General features: G+C 41.7%; 1 protein-coding gene across 2 annotated transcripts in view; it reads left to right on the top strand.

The window, feature by feature from the left end:
- The window catches only part of GABRR2 (gamma-aminobutyric acid type A receptor subunit rho2), a gene marked incomplete at its 5' end in the record, with an annotated part of 22,402 nt that extends 2,629 nt beyond the window's left edge, over nt 1-19,773 (top strand). The window contains 9 exons of one of the 2 annotated variants that reach the window (XM_083433529.1): nt 2,956-3,062; nt 8,464-8,531; nt 8,936-9,159; nt 10,128-10,210; nt 11,845-11,985; nt 13,302-13,454; nt 14,308-14,504; nt 14,611-14,748; nt 16,334-19,773. In XM_083433529.1, the coding sequence (XP_083289655.1) occupies nt 2,956-3,062; nt 8,464-8,531; nt 8,936-9,159; nt 10,128-10,210; nt 11,845-11,985; nt 13,302-13,454; nt 14,308-14,504; nt 14,611-14,748; nt 16,334-16,642 (1,420 nt within the window). In that variant the 3' untranslated portion in view covers nt 16,643-19,773. The remainder of the gene's footprint in view (nt 1-2,955; nt 3,063-8,463; nt 8,532-8,935; nt 9,160-10,127; nt 10,211-11,844; nt 11,986-13,301; nt 13,455-14,307; nt 14,505-14,610; nt 14,749-16,333) is intronic. The other variant, XM_083433530.1, reaches the window with a different exon arrangement.
- Between the last annotated feature and the right edge of the window lie 2,265 nt (nt 19,774-22,038).

Raw genomic sequence — 22,038 nt, forward strand, 5'->3', positions numbered from 1 at the left:
ACTCTCACTTCAAACACTGGCAATTGGACAACATCAGCACCCTCCACCACAATTTAGGACAGCAGAGACTGGCTTAGGAGGTGCAGGGCAGGTCGTGTGGCACATGTAGCTCTGTCCAACACCTCAGCGTCACTGACTGTCAGCAACTGCTACCTGAGGTGGCTGCCACACACTGCCCAGCAATAGGGCCAGCTCTTTTCTGGATTTTTGACCTACTCTCTGGGCAGAAGCATCCAAGAGAGAACAAGGTTTCCTCAAAGACCCCTTCTTCCACATGAAGGGAGATCCTGCCATAGAAGGAAGAAGCCAATTTGGAGACCTGGTTGTGGCTTTGTAAGTGGCATTGGGAATGCCCCAGATGGCAGACTCTGATTAATTGGAACTCTATTTTTAATCTGCTATCAAGCTGTTAATCGATTAATGCTTTGTGCTTCAACAAATAATGGCATTATTTCATATGGCAGTGGGCTTCATAAAATCTTCCTTTCCCTATCCTTCCAACATTTCTCAGATTAAAAGTATTGTACTTGTTTTATACTGTTTGTAGCTCTTCGTCATTGTGGGGCACAGAAGTGGAATAAACCAGTTTTTTGTGAGACCTGTCAGCACACAGATTTTAGCAATTAGTAGCTTTAAAAAATACATTGTTGTTTTTTAACCCATGACCACTTTTGCTTTAACATTTAGAAGGCACAATTTCATTTAACATTTAGAAAGCACTAGGAAAACATTTTTTCAGTGTACTAAACAAATACAACTCCTAATCATTATAATTGTTCACAATTTCAAACATAAGCTTGCTTACTAGTGAAGACCTACTAAATAAGTACAGTTAAGGTGCACACTGTGGAAGAAGAAACATAATGTTGTAACATTCAGATTAATGCTAGCTGTGCCCTTTTACTGCCTCAAACAACAAGCATATGGGAGGAATTGGATGGTCATATTGAGTGGGTGGGTTGTAGCCAAGGGATTAGAGGTGGGGGCTTTTAAATGAAGACGTTGCTTCTTCCTCCAAGACCTCCATCATCTCTCTGTATTCAATTAAGATTGTTGTCACTTTGCATGTTATATAGATGGCAGGAATCACTCCTTTCCTGCTATAGTGATTCTCTTCAACTGATCCAGAAAGCCCTCTCCAACTTCTGTGCTCATAACCTCACTCTCCAATCTTGTTCATTCTTTGCACTGGCTCCCTATTAGTCTTTAACATCAGGTTCAAAAATGTCTCCTCTTCTTCAGGCCTTCTCACCCCTTCCCTATATGCAGAATACACATTATATCCAGCATTTTGACCACATCAGCAAGGCCAAGGGGGGGGGGGGGTCTTGTCATCTGGGCATCCCAGGACCTCCATATAAACTGTCCAAGCTTGCACACCCTGGGGAGGCCACTTTGGTGCTGCAAACACAGCACTTTTACTTCACCTCCGGAGGCACACTCCATTGCCTCTTGCGTCTCAAGACAGACGGGTGCCAATAACAACCTCAGATGCTCTACTCATATATAAAGACAACACTATAGTAGTCGTGAGTGTGCTAAACTCTGCACCACAGTCTCAAATCACTCTCCACAAGTTGGAGGGCAAGCATGGAATGTCCTCCATGCACAACTGAGAATTCTGGAAGAATAGGGCTCTAAATTGTTCTGGGAGCTTCCATGAATGCCTGAGGCTCCCTGCTTCAGAAGTTTGCAATCTGGTTAATGGGAGCCAACAAAGGGAGCTTAGTGTGCTAATCCATGATTTCCCCACTGGCATGTTGCGTTGCACATTGGATAGAACCCCTGACAGTGTTTGTGACAAGGACATACAGCCCAAAATGGCATCTCCCATGGCAACCAATCCCCACTCCCCACTGTAATGTTTGGTGGTAGTACACTACTAATGAAGACTGGGGCCACCATTTTGTGAGTCTCCACACTCCTGCTTCCTGTTCTTAGATGGGCAAGGGGTATGATGTGGCGGAGACCTTCACCTATTGAGTTGGAGGATGTGTTACTTAACTCACAAATATGGCTGCCCCACAAAGGCTTACAGTGTACTAGCCTCATTCCATATTATGAATACTTCCAAAATGTTAGAAATCAATCACTACTGAGAGGCTATTTAGGGCTGCACAAGTTTGGACCAAACTCAATGAACTCCCATCAGTCTCAGCTAGCATTGAAATTTATCTGTTTCTGACTGTAGCAGTAGTATGTACAACTTTGCAGATCTCACTGCTAGAGCAAAGGGCTCTTGGGTCTTAATTTATTCTAATCCCCTCTCTTAAATCAGTAGTGATTAGAAAACTAGACATTTTCCTCTTACCTAACTGACCCCTGTATACCTTTAGCTGGACTATAATTAAATTTCCACATATGTATGTTATATTCACTTTTATATCAAGAGGTTGCTCTGCTATCTTTTTGCTACTATGCTAGTTAACTATAAGGTCACTTCCAATCAACCTGTTTACTGAGGATTCAACCTGAATAGTTTGCACAAAAGTTGCAGGGAGGTTATGTGGCACTGAGTCAAGCAATGATTATTCCACACTTTCTAGAGCATTTCCAAACACTTTCTTTGCCACAAAAAGTCTGGTTTTTTTAAGTGGACATTTTGTGCAAGAACACCAAATTCACTTTTATTGTTCAAACTAAATTTCCTGGCATGCTCTTGAATCCCACCCGCAAAATAGTGACAGTCTGAAAGTACTTCAACTTCCATTGTAATATCCAAGTTACCGTATTTTTCGCTCTATAAGACGCACCAGACCACAAGACGCACCTAGTTTTTGGAGGAGGAAAACAAGAAAAACACTTTTTCCCTCCTACGTTTTAGGAGGGAAAAAGTGAGTCTTATAGAGCAAAAAATACAGTATATAGAATTTCAGTACTATGGTGATGATGATGGTGAAGATGATGATGCTGGATGTCTAGGAGTGACAGTTGGTTCTTTGCTTTCCATTTTAGTCACATATATAAGAAGAACCACGACATGACCAAAACTCGGACAGGAAAAAGTGAACAGCTCCTGAGGGTAGATGACCATGATTTCACCATGAGACCAGCCTTTGGAGGTAACTGGAGGGGTGTTGCAAATTCGTCCCCACAAAAAATGGTGGGAACGGCATTGTGGGGACTCACTGAGTTCAAGCCTCCAGGATTGATGATTGATCCTCTTTGCACAAGTAATTATTATTATTAGTAGTAGTACAGTGGTGCCTCGCAAGACGAAATTAATTCGTTCTGCGAGTTTTTTCATCTTGTGATTTTTTTGTCTTGCGAAGCACGGTTTCCCATAGGAATGCATTGGCGGTTTTAAGAAAAAGGCGCAAGACGTTTTCGTCTTGCGAAGCAAGCCCATAGGGAAATTCGTCTTGCGAAGCAACTCAAAAAACAAAAAAATCTTTCGTCTTGCGAGTTTTTCGTCTTGCGAGGCATTCGTCTTGCGAGGTACCACTGTAGTAGTAGTAGTAGTAGTAGTAGTAGTATATCCTGCCCATCTGGGTGGCTTCCAGTACATACAAAAACATAATAAAATGTCAGACCTATAAATGTGGTGAAGAAGCACATGCTCCATAGATTTTGCTGAAAACATTCACTGACCTTTTCTAAGCTGCACAATTTATACCTGTAACCCAGAAAGCATGTTAGTGGCAGATGCAGTACGTAAGCACCAAGCTGAATTTAACTGTAGGCATGCACACAAATCTGGGTACAACTTTGACTGGAGCTATGGAATTACCATCTAATTTGTGTCAGCAGCTCAGTGTGCTTACCTAAGTGATTGGGTCACAGCTCTTAGGATGTACTTCTTGGGTCTCATCCCTACTGTTGTTTAATGTGTAGCTTCCTGTACCTCAATTAATTCTCCATTGTCCATATGATGCACTCCTCTAAATCACTGCCTTGCCATACTTCCCCCTCCCTCAGTCTGGATTTTGTTATACCAGGGGTACTCTGAAAAGGAGACGGTATGAGAAAATTCGGACGAAGGGGGAGGAAAGTGGTGGGAAGGCATTGATTTTGTGGAGAATATCACATGGACAATGGAAAATGAATGGATGCTGTTTTATTGCTATGGCCGATGGCTGATGCAAATAAAGGTTCATTCGTGGAGGTACAGGAAGCTTAGTGTCCACATTAAACAGCAGTATAGATGGGCCTTTGTCTCAGTTTGGCATGTCCACCGCATCCCACCATACAGGATATATAGATCCCATATGAATATATATCTAAAATCTCTGTTCACCTCATGCATCTGACTTCTCCTTTCCTTGCATGTGGCAGAGCCTTTTCCTGTCCTAATATGAGAGCACATTTGATTTGACCCTTTCAGAGTTATCTCAGTGCCAATGACCTTGTCAGAGCTAGCAGATGTTCAGGTATTATTTACTACAAATATTAATATCTAAAGATTATGTAAATGTTTCATTTGGGCTCCCTTCCTCAAACTCTCACTGTAAGCATTTCATCTAGGACATCTCTCTTTTTTATAGGGAGTCCATGAATAAGCAGCTTTAGCTGATACTTAAAATAGCTGTATCTTTTCCGTCGAAGAACAGTCTAATACGGTTCCTGTGATATGGTTTATTCCCCAACCAGTGTAGTACCAGCCAGTTCCTACTGGGTGACATTTAATTGGCACATATGAGCTAAAAGCAGGTTCTGCTATCTTTTGGGTGCCTGTTGGCATGTTTGCAAAATGAAGAAAATGTGGGCATGACACACAGACCACAGCCATTAAGCACACTGTGGCTTGATGCATTGGCTACAACATAATGTTTATTTCAAGCATTAATTTGGCAGCAGGGAGAGGCAGGGGAGATGATCCTGTGGGCACTAGAGCAGGGCTCTGCGGATAAAAATGGGGCTGTACTCCCTCTGAAGGAGTGAGTTACGTAGCTTGGGGGTACTTCTGGAGCCTTTGCTGTCGCTTGAGGCTCAGGTGGCCTCAGTGGTGCAAAGTGCCTTCCATCACCTTTGGCTGGTGGCTCAGCTGTGCCCTTATCTGGACAGAAATAGCCTAACTTGTGTATATTTGGGTAGCTTCTATGTTAGATTAATGCTGCATGTGCCTTCCTTTCCTGTTCCTGCTTTTGCAGGTTTGGGGGCACATTGTCAAAAGAAGTGCGTACACTAATTCTGCACTGTTTAGACACTGTAACTGTGCTCCCTTTTGATCTGTTTGGTCACTGATTCAGTGAAGGAGTGAGCACAACCAAATTTAGCATGTCCTTTCCTTGAAATGAAATCTATAAAACATTCCATATCAAAGTGGACGGGAGGCACCTTGTACTTGATCATTGGTATAATTAAAACTGTGCTTATTTTTCATGCAAGGTCAAGTCTGGGCTTCAGCCTCCCAGATTATTAATCTCTTGCCTCTTAAAGGAGATCTAAAATCCAATCACAATTTGAAAATAAAAATATAGCAAATGTTGCTCACGGAACGACAGGATTAGCCACCACAGCCTGAAGCCTAGCGGGCAGGTGCAGCAGCATAAGCTTCTCTGCTGAGCCCTGCCAGCAGAACTTAATCCTAACCTACAGAACCTTCCAGTCATCCATGGTGAATCGCTGACGTAATGTTGTTGTGTACACAAATGTAAAAGCTGGAGTGACGTCAACCCTGCTAGGTTCATTCAGATGTAGGATTGCAGTATATGAAAGGGGGAAGGTGGGGGGGGGAGAAGCAAGTTCTTCAAAGCACCATGATAGCCCCCACCTCCCTACAAGATCTTGGCTCCCAAGAAGCTCCTCTGCAGTGATGCAGCTAAGGCTAGACCTTGCAGCTGAAGCCCAGCCCAGCACCCGCTTCCCTAAATAACCACCCCAGGGTCGCAGATGATGTAGGTAGCAGCCAAACACCCCACATCGACACCTGGGCTGCTGTGGGTCATGCCAGGGCTCACCACAGCTGGCACTTGTTGCCAGACATGCCAGACATATATATCGTTTAATAGTTAGAGGTGGCTGGCCGGCATTGTACATGCTCATTCTATTATTCAAAATCTGTAAACACCTAAATGCTGTTTACAGGGACGGCTCATCCCATTTTGCCGCTTGAGGGAAAATGAGAAGTGCAGAAGCGTATTTAGGGGGACGTGACTGGTTTGGTTGCACTGGGCACAGAGCTAGGGTTGCCACGTTGAGCTTTTTTTTTTTAGGAAGACCCGAAAGTTATTGACTTGTCTAAGATCCAGGTCAAAGCACCGCCTTTCGGAAATTCCTCCCAGACATTCTGCCTTTGAAATACCACTAATGTCCAGGAAAATCCAGACGTATGGCTGAGCCTTGGGGGCACCAAATTTTGGCACCACACAGGGTGCCGCCGGGGAAGTTCTGCCCCTGTAATTGGAAGTTTCATATGCTTTATGAAGTCCAACTGAGAGCTGTTACATACATTTCCATATTTTACTGTGATTAAATCAGATGCTTAGAAACACAAGTATAAGGATAAACATATCCAAGATAAGCCAAAATTCCTAACTGAGGCTGCCTCCAAACTGTTAATATTTTGTGAGAGGGATTCAAGTGCATACTGAGAAATGTAGGATTGCACAGTTAAAGCACTCTGTTACTGTAGCACAACAAATTAGCTATATATACAAGAAATTGACTTCTTTTCCTCTAAGAAAGTAACAGAGTAATGCAATGAAAAGTGTGGAACGAACGAGTGATTAATAGAAAATCTTGTAAATGTCCCACAAGCAAATCAGGATGAATGCTCATTGCCGTATCACCTCCCTGCAATCAAATCAAAAGGAATCTACCCTCCCTGTAAGCTTTGTGCAAGCAAATCAGGAAGAATGCTCAATAAATACAGTAGGTCACTTGAAGGAGTCCTGAACAGGCTCAAGCAAGCAACAAAATTCCACACATTAAAAAGTAGACGGAAGGCTGAACTGATGGAAGCAGGGAGCAAAGTTATCAGTGAGAAGGTCTCTCACACAACCCCTACTGAAATAGATGGAAGTTGCAGTTACCCTGTGGAGTTGTCCCCTCTAGGGAACTCAGCCTGCGAGGGAAAGATGCTCCCCATCCCTGCTTTATATTTACTATGAGAGAGAAACCAAGCAAGCTAAGACTGGGGGCCATAGGCAAAATAAGCTTCCCAATCACCAGGCAGCTCCTACTGCCACCCCCAGCTGCTCATTTGATAGGGACTTGTGTAAGAGACATTCCTCATGCATTGCATCCTAGAATCTCTAACAGATACTTTCAGGGTTTTCCATTTCTGTTCCCTTCCCCACCCTTTATTTCCTGTACGTCAGAGTTTTATTTTGTTTCCCCTTCTATAGTGTTAGTTGGTGACGAATTTAACTAATCATCTGGAGCAGCATCCTCCCCCCCTGACCTCCCCCTTCTACCACTGTGTAGTTTAGTTGGAAGCAGAGACAGGATTAAAAACCTAGCAGCTCTCTAATGACCGCAAGGATTAGCGAGATCAGAAATCTCTTGACATCTTCCTGTGACTCATCACCAGATGCTTAATTCAACAGTATGGTCTGCAGCACGGACAACCTTCTAAACCCACCCAGGCAGGGCTTGAGGCTGTTGGATTTATGTTGTTTTTGATTCTATAAAAAGTGCTCACCATGGCTGTAGTTTTTTTAATGATTCCTGCTGTTTTATACTACTACTCAGCAGGATACTCTTTTTTAAAAAATCTTTCCACTATGCTTGAACATAAACGCTATGTGATTTGTGTGTGGTGTCAGGATGTAGACCAGGGGTCAGCAACCTTTTTCAGCAGGGGGCCAGTCCACTGTCCCTCAGACCTTGTGAGGGGCCGGACTATATTTTGGAAAAAAATATGAACAAATTCCTATGCACCACAAATAACCCAGAGATGCATTTTAAACAAAAGGACACATTCTACTCATGCAAAAACATGCTGGTTCCTGGACCGTCCGTGGGCTGGATTGAGAAGGTGATTGTGTCGCATCTGGTCCCCAGGGCTTAGGTTACCTACCCCTGATGTGGACTTTACAAAAGTCAAATGCGTATGGCAATTTAAAGCACTGTGCTAACAACTCTTCTTCTAGGAATGTTATTAGCAGTTTCTACAATTAACTAACACTTGGAAGCAGTCAGATATGTAATAATATCTAAAACAAAAGCAGGAAAAAATAAATAAATGGAGTCCAGCAATTCCATTGTTGTAGTATATCCAATTTTGAGCTAGACTCTATGCAGCTATAGAAAGCTTAATATATTCAGTTACATGGTATATTTTTGAAATTTTTGTGAGATCATATTAATATGTATATTTAAGGATTCTAGTTTTTTATAGGATGTTTATGAAATGCTGAAGATAGATATTAATAATGAAGGAATTAATAAGATATTTATATGTTGTGGTGCTGTGTGGTTTCGTATAGCATATTTAATGACAATTTTATGTAAATATTTGTATAAGAATAGTTTTTTATGATAGGTAGTTTTTAATAGTTCAATTTCACTCTGTCACAGGCCCTGCTATTCCTGTCGGGGTGGACGTGCAGGTTGAAAGTTTGGACAGTATTTCTGAGGTCGATATGGTATGTAATTTTCAATTAAGGTTTGATTACCTATGCCTAGTCAGGAAAAAAAACCCATATTTTGCTTCCAGGTAAAGGTAAGGTGTCCCACTCTTGACTTTTACTTATTTCTTACAACTAATATTGTTATGAGATTACCACGGATAGAGATATCATTATAGGTTTGACTTTAAACAAAGAAGCAGCTACGTGTGTTATGTGTTCATAAACAGGTAAACAAGTGAGGAGGACAAGAAAGGCATTCCAGTCCTCTGGGATGCTGCTAAAGACAAACAGTGATTCCATACCTCAGCAGTGGATATATCATTTGGACTTTTTCCTCATCCATTCTACTCATTTTTTCACATGTGTGGAGCATAAACCACAAGACACATTATCTCCCCTTTCTCTTCCTCTCATTGCAGGACTTCACGATGACACTGTACCTGAGGCATTACTGGAAGGATGAGCGCCTCTCCTTTCCCAGTCATACTAACAAAAGCATGACTTTCGATGGGAGGCTGGTGAAGAAGATCTGGGTGCCAGATGTCTTCTTTGTTCACTCAAAGAGATCCTTCATTCATGACACAACCACTGACAACATCATGCTGCGGGTGTTCCCGGATGGCCATGTGCTCTATAGTATGAGGTGAAAAGCGCACCAATTAGCTCTGTACTGTTTGCCCAGAAATATCTTGGAATAGCTCTACAATGTAATAACAATATTTGATGGTTAATATCTGACGGGCGTTTTAACTAACACTAATTTAACTAATAGGTAAAGGTAAAGGGCCATTAGGTCCAGTCATGACTTACTCTGGGGTTGTGACCTCATCTCGCTCTATAGGCCGAGGGAGCCGGTGTTTGTCCGCAGACAGCTTCCGGGTCATGTGGCCAGCATGACTAAGCCGCTTCTGGCGAACCAGAGCAGCACACGGAAACGCTGTTTACCTTCCTCTGTATAAAAGTAAAAGTAAAGGACCCCTGACCATCAGGTCCAGTCGTGACCAACTCTGGAGTTGCGGCGCTCATCTCGCTTTATTGGCCGAGGGAGCCAACGTTTGTCCGCAGACAGCTTCCGGGTCATGTGGCCAGCATGACTAAGCCACTTCTGGTGAACCAGAGCAGCACATGGAAACGCTGTTTACCTTCCCACTGGAGCGGTACCTATTTATCTACTTGCACTTTGACGTGCTTTCGAACTGCTAGGTTGGCAGGAGCAGGGACCGAACAACGGGAGCTCACCCCGTTGCGGGGATTCGAACCGCCGACCTTCCGATCGGCAAGTCCTAGGCTCTGTGGTTTAACCCACAGTGCCACTTGTGTCCCTCTTCCTCTGTATAGCATGTGGCAAAACAGGAATTAATATAATACCTGAAAGAAGGAGAAAAACCAAGTGCATGTGGCCTCCACAGTGATCCTGGTTATCTCAACTCCACTAATTAATCTGCAATTACACTGTAATTTTATTAATCCACCAGTTGAATCAATTACAACTTGAAGCCTGCCCAAGTATGGAGATTGGGGAAGGTACTATCTTCCTATATTTTACCTGCACCTGTGACTCAGTCCTATTCCCTACCTAGCGAACCTGACTTTTCTTTTTGGAATTTCTAGGATCACAGTTACAGCCATGTGCAACATGGACTTCAGCCGATTTCCGCTAGATTCGCAGACTTGTACTCTGGAGCTCGAAAGCTGTATGTGGCATTCATGTTTCTATCTGCAATGTTTTCCTAGATGTCTACACAATTCCTTATGGATTTGTTTGAAGTATGCATGTTAAAGTGAACATAGGATCCATAGGATCTGCTGATGACTGTGTACCACAAGCCAATAAATGTAGTCATATAAGAGCTGATCAAGCATAGAATCCAGCATATCAGAGACTGGATATAAGTCTAGGTAAATGTCTATGTCACTGTAACCGAGGGGCAACCAATGGAACATCCTGCAGACCGTGGAGTCTAGGAGGTGGAAAAGGCATGTTTCAATTATGCAGATGTTAATGCTGAGCATCCCTGACTCTGGAAGAGGCTTAATTGCTCTGTGAACCATAAAATTTACATTCGTGTGTCCTCTGGCTGAAAAACGGTTCACCACCCATGGTATATACAGCAAGACCCTATTTAGTATTACCATTTAGCCATGCCATGTTCCAACAATTTTGTGTATATGTACACTACAAATGATACTGTTTCTATAACAGTGCAATTCTCATGGCTGCTGTGCAAAGAATCCTGGAAACTGTCATCTGGTGAGAGTGCTGAGAATTAACAATTTTTATGTATGTATGCATGCATGTGTGCATGTCTCACCCATCTGGAACAAAAGTAACACTCGGGGTAGTGTGCAATGTTTAAAATTACAGTTTCGGTTTTTTAAAAAAGGTATAAAAGATCCCAAGCACACCACACTTATAGCTTTGTTATTCCCAAAGTCCTTGAAGGAGAGGGACAGAAGCTTAAGGTTACAATCCTATGTATGGCTTCTTGGAAGTAGGAATAGGGAGAAATTTGGTTTAGTTTGCATTTGAAGGAGAACCTATCTCATCATCACTGAAACACAGCCATCCTTTGAGATTCGCACTTCTCTAAATTTTGCAAAGCATTCTCTAGCCAGGAAATCTGTACAAAGATGCATATATGAGTGTATATATGAGTGAAAATAACATACCAAAATGCCTTCCAAAAATGCTGATATAAGGAATATATAAAGAAATTGCATACAAAACTAGGTATATTGTGAGAAATTAATAGTAAACTCTTAATGATGTGTATAACTTAAAACTGTGATAATGAGAAACAGAGATAAGCCAAAATTGACAGATTCACCCAATCCCACTTGGGAATAACCCCAACTGAAAAGAGTGAATTTACTTCTGGGTAAATGTGCATAGGATTATGCAGATTTGAGTGTGAATCCCACTGAGTTTACAGGATTTACTTCTGAATAAATGCATGTAGGATTGCTGCATAAACCTTTTTTAAGTTTGAGAGTAGAGGTATACTAATCAAGCATGTATGTCTAATAATACTTTCTCCTCCTCTGTCCAATGTTTGCCTGTTTTCTTAAGAACCCCAGTTTAGTTATGTGAGATTATTATTGTTTATATACCACCCTTCATCTGAAGATCTCAGGGCGGTTCACAAGATAAAAATACAGGAGATTAGTATCAGTACCAGCCAGCACCCAGGTCCATTATATATTAAAAAACCGACAGATAATTTTATTGCCCTCTCACATTAAGCCATTGATTCATCTGACTATTTCACTATTTTGCTGTTGATCTATAAATGTAATATTATTTTTGTCCCATCACTACCCTCCACAGATGCTTACACAGATGAAGATCTGATGCTGTACTGGAAAAATGGGAATGAATCTCTAAAAACAGATGAGAAAATCTCCTTGTCTCAGTTCTTGATACAAAAATTTCATACAACCTCCAGACTCGCTTTCTATAGTAGCACTGGTATCAGGTTTTCTTGCTAATCCTCTTCTAAATGCCTGCAACGCTTATAACCCAGCCTCACAAGTTTGCCTGGTGAAATGCCAATAAAATTTCACTAGTCCCTTTTCTGTCTTTTGTTCATCATCATCATCACCATCACCATCATCCTGCCTTTCTTTGAAGGGCAAGATTCAAAGCTTTGCCCATCCCCATTTTATCTGCGCAATAATATTATGAGGTAGGTTAGGCTGAGAGATAGTGATTGGCCAAAGGTCATCCAGTGAGCATCATGGCTGAGTAGAGATTTCAACTTGGAACTCTCCAACCCTTGTCCAATACTCTAAAAACTATACCACAAAAACTGTCTGTTCTCTATTTAAAAATCATTGAGCATAATACTAAGGGTCAAACTCTGCATGTTGATGGATTTGCATTCAAGTGCCTCTTTTTTATTCTCTAGTCTGGCCTTAATAAGCACCTTTGAAACTTTCTCATGCTATTTGCATGCATGCGTGGATGCAATCAAAGCATGAGCAAGCCATTTTAAAATCATCCGCACGTTCTATATAATGTAGGCTTCAATGTGGAAATGCAAAAAAGGTGTGAAAATACTGGAGATCAGTGGATGGTACTAAATTTACCAAAAGCTGTGCGATCTTCTAAGATAATACGTAATTTCCACAAGCACAAAGGCACTCTGTGTATATGTTAATGATGCCCAACCTGCTGTTAAGGAACAAAAGTGTCATTTTATATGGTAGTTTAATACTAACAGTATTAAGTACCTCACTGTGTAAATCCTTTGGCAAAGTCACTCTCAGTCTCACTCCACATTTGTAAAATGAGAATAGAAACTTGTTCCGAAGTCAAAATGAATTCTTTAAATTTAATCACACAGAGTGTTATCTATATACAGTGGTACCTCAGGTTACATACGCTTCAGGTTGCAGACTCCGCTAACCCAGAAATAGTGCTTCAGGTTAAGAACTTTGCTTCAGAATGAGAACAGAAATTGTGCTCCAGCGGCGCGGCGGCAGCAGGAGGCCCCATTAGTGGTGCTTCAGGTTAAGAACAGTTTCAGGTTAAGTACGGACCTCCAAAACGAATTAAGTACTTAACCTGAGGTACCATTGTAATAGTATATAATATTAATATTTCTTCCTTGTCTCTTTTTCTGTTCTTCTATTTTTGTACTTTCAGAACCATCCTTTATCCCCTCCCTCCCTTTGCTGGACTTTTATCTCTGTATTACATACTATGTCTCACCTGATTATTGCTCATACTGCCATAAGGAGACCACCACACATTTTTAATAGCTGCCATTTTCTCCCTAACAGGTTGGTACAATCGCTTGTACATTAACTTCACGTTACGTCGCCACATCTTTTTCTTTTTGCTGCAAACATATTTTCCAGCCACACTCATGGTCATGCTATCTTGGGTGTCGTTCTGGATTGATCGCAGGGCTGTGCCGGCTAGAGTATCGTTAGGTGAGTGATTCTCAACTTTTATAAAGGACGGCAGAGCTAGATACAAGGGAAGGAAAACTACAGAGTCCCTATGAGCTATATCCAACCAAGTTACACTCAGAGTAGACTCATTGGAGTTAATGGACTTAAGTTGCGTGAGAGGCAGAGTTTAATTACTGCAGGGCCAGGGAAACTGTCACCCCCCATTTGTTGTTGGACTTTAATTCTCAGCAGCTTCAACTATCATGACCTGTGGTCAGTAAGGATTGTTTGTTTATTGCATTTACAGTATATTTCACTTTTTCCTCCAAGTAGCTCTTCAAGGTGGTGTACATGGCTCTCCCCACACCTCATTTAATCCCCACCAAGATTAGGCAATGATTGGCCCAAAGTCACTCAGGAGATTCGAACCCTGGCTTCCCAGGCTGTAGTTCAAAACACTAACCATTATACCACACTGGCTTTTGATGGGATGGGAGTTGCAGTCCAGTAACTTTTGGAGGTCAAAAGGTTTCTCATTCTTGAATTACTGTATTCTCCAAACTAAAATGGGGAGAGACTAAGACCCAATGATTAACACTGAAACTAAGCTCAGCTTCATAATAGATGCTTGTTGACAGTAATTTAATTCTAAAATACTCCAGGGGGTCCAGTGTTCCTTCCTGCAAGTTCTTCCACTGAACACAGTGTGCCTGGTGTCTGTCTGTGATTGCTTAGTGGTGAGGATGTCTGCACACCCTCAAGCAGATTCTGTTCATTATCACTTCACATGTACCACACTGAGCAATAGTTTTTTTTTGAAAACAGGTTCTGTGGCTATGAGACCTGGCTGAAATTAAACCCAATCCTTAACACTTGTGTGGGGCCTTTTCAGGGATCACGACGGTGCTGACCATGTCTACCATCATCACGGGCGTCAATGCCTCCATGCCTCGAGTTTCATACATCAAGGCTGTGGACATTTACCTCTGGGTCAGTTTTGTGTTCGTCTTCCTTTCGGTGATAGAGTACGCAGCCGTGAACTACCTGACCACTGTGCAAGAGCGAAAGCAGAGGAAGCTGCGAGAAAAGGTGAGAAGCACTTCCTGCACACCTGACTAATATATTAGGGGCTAGTGAATGCGAATGAGGAAAACTGACCCTTGTGTGTCTGTGTGTGTGAACAATTTTTGTCTAGAGCATGCAAGCTGACTCCGAATCCCTGACACCACAAAAGCAGGAGTTGGTGATAGTAGGAACAACAGAGGGAAGGAAACTAAGATCAGAACTGGGGAAGTCTGCAACCTGGGACTTTGGCAAAGACAATATAGGGAGGGTAAGAAGGGGGAAATTCAGTATGGCATTTCTCCGTGTTTGCTGCATTGTTTTTAGGTACTCCTGATGAATCATGACGAAGCCCTGACCAGTCAGGTGCGCATTTCAAAACTGGATTCAGCCAATATAATAGTAGGAGCTAGACGCTTGCAATACAAAATATAGACGGGCCTCTTGTGTTACACAGAAGTTGTGGCTTCTGTGAACTCTGTAGCTTTGCTTTTATACTTTCATTGTGTCTTCTGAATTGTACCCTGCCCTGAGACTCCTGCTACTGAAGAGAGCTCATAAATGACCTTAATTAATTATAATTTTATAATTAATTATTAATTAAGGGGCCGGAACAGATGCATGAATGACATATGCATCCCATTTGCACTTTCCATGTCAAGTGCAAAGGGGTAGCTCATGCATCTTTCCCACAATTAAACAAGCAAACCAGAGATCCACACATACAGCCAACGTGAATCTGATCAGGTGGATCTGCAGCTGAACCACACGATGTTCACCTAGGGCCCCAGTCAGCTGGCTTGAAATATCATTTAATGCCGATGGGGATACATATCCTCATCTGAAGCTGATTAGTTGTAGTGTTTGCCACTTGTGTGAATAGAGTTGGGTCCAGGCTGCTGTGATTTTTTTGGCGCAACGGAGCTCACCCCATTGTACTGATTCAAACCACCAATCTTCCGATCGGCAAGTCCAAGAGGCTCAGTGGTTTAGACCACAGCACCACCTGCGTCCCTCTTGACGATGAGGATGAGATGCTTCTGTCAACCTAGCAGTCTGAAAGCACACCAGTGCAAGTATATAAATAGGTACTGATGCGGTGGGAAGGTAAACAAGGCTTCGTGCACTCTGCCTTCCGTCACAGTGTTCCGTTGCGCCAGAAGTGGTTTAGTCATGCTGGCCACATGACCCAGAAAGCTGTCTGTGGACAAACACTGGCTCTCTTGGCCTCAAGTGAGATGAGCGCTGCACCCCATAGTCACCTTTGACTGGACTTAACCATCCAGGGGTCCTTTACCTTTACCTTGCTTTTATGGTGACTCATATATTGTTAATTGTAGAAAAAGGAAAAGTATAATTTGTGTGATCACCATTCTGAGTTCTACAGTCATTTATGTAAGTCAGTGTTACTGTATAAAAAGAAAGGTTGTCTTTATCCTCAGCTATTTTTCAATCAAATTTTGAGCTGCAGACTTCCAGAAAATAAGAAAAATATGGTAGTTAAAGGATCTCCAGTATTGGTATTGCACCTTTACTGCAAGGAAATGTAAGTCCAAATGGATGCAAAATTTCAGAATTAAAACTTATTGTTATCTTATGTCACACAAATAATATTTTCCACCCTGAATTCACCTTTGCTTAACCCATACAGGGTTTCATGAGCAGATGGATAGTACACCTGTATGGGTTTAGTGTGTCTTGATAATAACTTTGGGAAACTGCAGAAAAAGAGAATACGATTTTCAGTTGCAACATTAATGCATTTTCTGTATAAAATCAAGGTGTAATTTTTGTCCCCTGTTCTGTTTTTGCAATGCCTGAGTTTTCATCTGCCTTTTATTGTTCTCTTTTCTCAGTTCCCATGCACGTGTGGAATACCTTCTACAAAAACTATGATGCTGGATGGTATTTACAGTGAATCGGATACCAATAGCCTAGAAGGGTACCCAAGAGGCCAGATGGTGGCTGAGGAGGATAAGCAAGACAAGATGGTGGTCCATTTGGCCCTGAATAATGAGTCTAACTCCTCAAGGAAGAAAGGGCTGAAGGGACATGTTAGCCTCCGTATCATGCAAAACACACACGCCATTGACAAATACTCCAGAGTAATATTTCCAGGCACCTATATATTTTTTAATTTAATATACTGGTCTGTCTTTTGCTGAATATGCTAAGGCAGTGATTTTCCCAGGAGATACTTTAAAGACTATTGTGATTTTTGAGGCTTTTTGGCCTCTGAGAGATAAAGCAATCCCGTCCTGTTGCACCTTTGGAATGTGTGTTGGAAAGGAGGCACTGCAACACACAATGCTATTTGGAGACCATTCACCTGTGCCAGTTAATTTAGGCTTCCCAATCCTTTGTTAATTTTTGATAGTCTTGACTTTCATACTTGAAAACATCCACCTGTTGGCTTTGGATCTCAGTCACTGCATGTGTCTTTTACAAGTGGATGCTGGCAAAAGGATGGCCGGATCTACACTTTTAAAAGGGATCTGGAGTAGATTTGGAGTTTGCTATGAAATGTTGAAATCAAGGGAAACTGCTACACCCTTATGGGGAATGTGGTGGTTTTTATTATAAGGGGTAGCAAGCTGACACCTGTAGGGTTTGTTTTGCAACTACTATGGACAAACCACCCAAGCTAATCTGCCTGATAATAAAAAGGGGCTTCATATGGTGACTGAAACCGTCTTGAAAACAGCAGGTTTTCTTAGGATGCTGTTTAAGAAGGCTGCTTTTACAAGTGAGGTTGCACATGATAGCTGGGTATCCCAGTGTATTTCCACAAGCACTTTTTATCTTTCTTCCCTCCTCACAAACTCCTGTATGTTGCAGGAGGAAAGTTACACCCCCCCCACACATCTTTATAATGTTCCCTGTACATGGGAACAAATTCAGTCAGGGGTTATAGATCTTCTAGGCATTCAGTGGACTAAATGTTATTGTCTTTTTGGGGAGTAGGGCTGCCTAGGTGAACATAAAGGATTATTTCTTGCAACGTAAGGATCAGGTTTAGGCATGGCCCATAAAGCTCTACATTTTGGTACTCTGGTTTTTTCTTATTTATTTGAATTAGAGATAAATAACACTGGAAATATGAACCTGAAGCTCATTCTGAATGCAAAAACAGCAAAGAGTGGTGCCTTAAAGGTGAACAGGGTTGTTGTGACATGACATTTTGTGGGCTCATTTTTGTCAGATGTAGGAAATGCTATCTTCAGTTATGTAATACGCACACATAGGAACACATTTCATAGACAATAATTCTGGGCTTTTCTTAAAGGAGGAAATATATAATGAAGACTCCCATGTAAATATTAAGAGGGGGGTATCAAAAGCTGGGAAGCATGCAGGAAATGGAGCAGAGAAGTATCAGATACATAGGCTAATTTATCTTCGTTACTTTGCAATATATAGGTACCCCACTCCAGAGATCCTTGTTTGAAGTAGTAAGAAAGGACAAAAGGGAACCCTGGAATTAATCTCCACATCCCTCAACAGATATTAGAAGCTTGTCAGAACTGACAACATTAACCAACCAGTTGTGTATGTGTGCTGGTCCTGATTTCTCCCCATGCTGCAATATTTTGCACATGTGCAGGATTGTACAAAGAAGGGCAATTCACAAACAGAAGCTCATTTCTATATGTAATTCATTCATTTAAGTGGGTATAGGGTTGTAGCTGCACCACATTGTGCCTTAGTTTCCCCATCTGTAAAATAGGGGGTGATGAACTAGCCTACCTCACAGGAGTGTTTTGAAAGCTTGACTAAGAATGATTTCTAAGACATTTCAGATTCTTTTTTAAGGCCCAGTGTAAATGTAGGGTGTTATTTTTATAATGAATATACAGGACCATAGCTGTCAATCCTATTCGGAATAAGGGAATTTCCCTTAAAAAAGAGGAAACGTTGACAGCTATGATCCAGGCTCAGTTTGCATATCACAGTAAGCCATAATTAAAGGTTTGTGGTGAACATAGCAATCTGGGCTGTCTTGCTCCATTCCCTGCTAATGCATAGAGGATGCAAACCTAAATCCCTGGCATAACATAATGTCTGAACCAGGGATGGTGGTTTATTCTTGACCAGCCAAGTACAAAACCTGGCTTATCATCATGATTTGTTTAGAGCAGCAGTGGCCTTCAAAGTGGTTTGGTGCTGCTTACCTGGCTTCCCAACGTGGAGGTCACTGCATGGAGGGTCAAGACAGCTGTCAGTTTGGTGCAGTGCAAGTTCTGCATCAGGACTAATCTGATTCTCACTGACCTCCCTGCTGCTTCTCCCATCTCCTTTTCAGTTATCATCAACAATCTCTGTGTTGGTAAGCCATCCTGTTCTGCCCTGCTGACTGCAGTGGTTTTGAGTGAAACAAATAATGATCCCTGGTTTTTATGTAGTGCTAAGCCAGAGACCATGGTTTGTTTCTCCCCAGCACTATGGAAGAGAAGAGCAGGTGTAATTGATTCATGCACAGTAAACCATGGTTTTACTGTGAAGTGCAGATGTGGTCAGTGTAACTTAACTAAGCAGCCTGCTGCTAATTAGTACGTTAATGCGAAGTATAAAGAACTACCAGGAAAACTGGTTTCCTATACATCAGGTATGTACAAAGTCTGTTTCGGGGGACCTAATCAGCCCACCGGTCAGGTTAATCTGGCCCCTGTGGTCAACAACTTTGGTCAGCCCTTATGGCCCGTCACTTCATCAAATCTGGCCCTCTTTGAAAAAAGTTTGGACACCACTGCTATACATGAATCATTCGGAATTTTCAGGAATAATGGGGCCAAGCTAGCCATGGTTCACCACAAGCAACACCAGTGGATTTGCACCAGGGATAAATGTTTTCCGTGATAACTGTAATAAAATAGTGTGCATACAGGTTAATTTAACTTGCTGTGTAAATAATTATATTGGCTACAGACTGCTATTTATTTTTACAAGCTCTCTTGCTTAACCTATCTAGTGGCAGGAGAGAGTTATTCAGATGCTACATTCTGTTTTGTCTACATGATCTCTCATTTAAATGCTATGTAATGATCTTTGTTCTGAAGAGCTTAGCCTTAGGTAACTTAATATGCACATGTGCATGTATAGAATATAAAACTAAGTGTTTCTAGCAGATGGAGTTATGTGTCCTGGACATGGGTACGGGTCTGGGATTGTCAGTTACTGAAATGACAGTCTTGAGCAGAAGCATAGTATTGTTTGACAGCTCTGAGACTGTATTTGCTGTCTCTGATTCAAAATTTTAGCTCAATAGTGGATACCAATAAAGAACAATACCTCTTAATTTCCATGTATTTGTGGTCATTCAGCCAACTTTTCATCAACCCAGGCAGTTTCTAAACAGGAGGTTCCAGTCATTGATCTTGCATTGCAAATTACAAGTGAAGTTGCAGCAGACTTTCCACATTCATGAGAGTATTGCTCTTTTCAAATCTGTTCAACTCACTCTGTTCTGTTCACAACAGTGGCCATGGCATAGTTGCTCTGGGTGGGGCCATTTGCAGCTCCTCACACATTGTTGTGAGTGCCATTTTATTACCTCATTTTTAAAATTTACCTTTCATAATCACTGAAACGCTTTTCCAGATAAACGTATTAGGGTTGCCATATTTCAAAAAGTAAAAACACCCCCCAAAACATTTTGGCAATAATGAATATTGATTAATATAACAAAAACTGGGCCATAAATTTAATCACGGATGTGTGCTGTGAGATGTGATAGGTTCACTTTCCAAATATGTCACTACCCATGTCAAAACACTGTCCTAAAAGAGCACAAAAGGCATCCATGCCTCTGAAATTTATCATACTTTTCTGTTCTAAAAACCAGAAGACTTTCTGTGTTCAAAGAAAAGATGCAAGAACCATAGAGAACATACAGGACTGGATGATTTTTCTTGTGGTTGCCACATATAAACCTAGAAAACGTAGCATCACAATTCAACGTCCTCAGCCTCAAAGAGGCATGAGAGACTTGAGTTCAAATCTTGCCTCAGTCAAGGATTCACCTTGACACCTAAGGAGAGTTCACTCTCTTTCTGGTCAGTAAAATAAGGGTAAAATATGAGGATGGGGAAATGTCATTTGTGTCTTCATGCTTTCACCTTGAACTTATCCTGCAAAAAGAAGCACACTATTGCATTGTTGATCAAATTGAGCAGTTCCATTTATTATTCTGCAGTGTCTCTGAAACAGAAGTGTCTGGTCCAGGAAAACGGCAGGCACAGCAGTCCTACTGAACAGCTTGTGACATCTCCTGCTAATCTGCTTGCACTTCGCACTCATATGCCCGTCTCACGTGACTCAGCTATAAGCTGACAATCACAAGGGCAGAGCTGCGACCCTGCTGAGGCCACATTACTATCCACGAAAGTAAGTCAAAGATGACTTTGCTCCTGCTCTGAGCACAACAGACCCCGCCATGCCACTGAGAGTCATAGCAGCCTTAAGCTGCCTGTTTCCTTTGGAAGAGTCTTTCTCTCTTTTTTTGAGAAAGATAGATGTAACCAATGATAAAGAGCCTACAGAAATACTATTAAGGCATGTGAAAAGCAGCATACGGTTGGACATTATCACTGAATTTGTTGTTTCAAAACAGGTTTGTGGGGGGAAATGGGTATTTTTGTAAGGTTTCGGAATTTATTATATTTTCATCCCAGTTTCCAATCAGCAATCAGGTCCTAATGTAGCTCATAATTAAAATCCAGTACAGTGGTACTTCGGGTTATAAACACCATGGGTTACAAACACTTCGGGTTACAGACTTGGCTAACCCGGAAGTAGTACCTCGGGTTAAGAACTTTACCTCAGGATGAGAACAGAAATCGCGCAGTGGCACCATGGCGGCAGCGGGAGACCCCATTAGCTAAAGTGGTACCTCAGATTAAGAATGGTTTCAGGTTAAGAATGGACCTCCAGAATGAATTAAGTTTGTAGTCAGAAGTACCACTGTATAAAATGTAGCTAAAGACCCTGATCCACACTCCTCTGAAAATATCCAGCTCTTGATAGCTCTCTTCCATTCAAAACACTCAAGAAATGTCCAGCTATTTCCTGCCTGTTGGAGAAGAGGTCACCCTGACCATTCTGGGCCATTAGCCAATAGTCTGCTTAACAAAAGGCCTGACCAGGCAAGCATTCATTGCAATGCAATGAAAGACAGAATAAAACACTGTTTTACAGCGTAACCTTAAAAAGTTATGCTTGTTACTTTTTATTTTAAAGAAATCACTTTTTGATACAGTAAACAGCTTGGTTTTGATCTACACATCCAAAAGAATGAGATAGTAGAATCCTGAGGTAGTAGAGTGGACTGTAATACTTCAGACTACTGGTGGGGTGTGTGACTTAAAAAAAAAATTACTAATCTATGTGCAAGCTTTCTGCAAATTAAAAAAAAAAAAGCCCCTCACAGAAAGAGTCTGTATCCAAACTCACTCCCTGCTGTTGCTAGTTTTCTAGTTTCATATTTATTTACTTTTTTTAAAAAAAACAACAACCTTACAGGGGCACTGAAAAATGTGACACACCCACCCACACCCTACACACA

Source organism: Podarcis tiliguerta, assembly GCF_965153285.1.
Source record: "Podarcis tiliguerta genome assembly, chromosome: 3".
Lineage (NCBI taxonomy): Eukaryota > Metazoa > Chordata > Lepidosauria > Squamata > Lacertidae > Podarcis > Podarcis tiliguerta.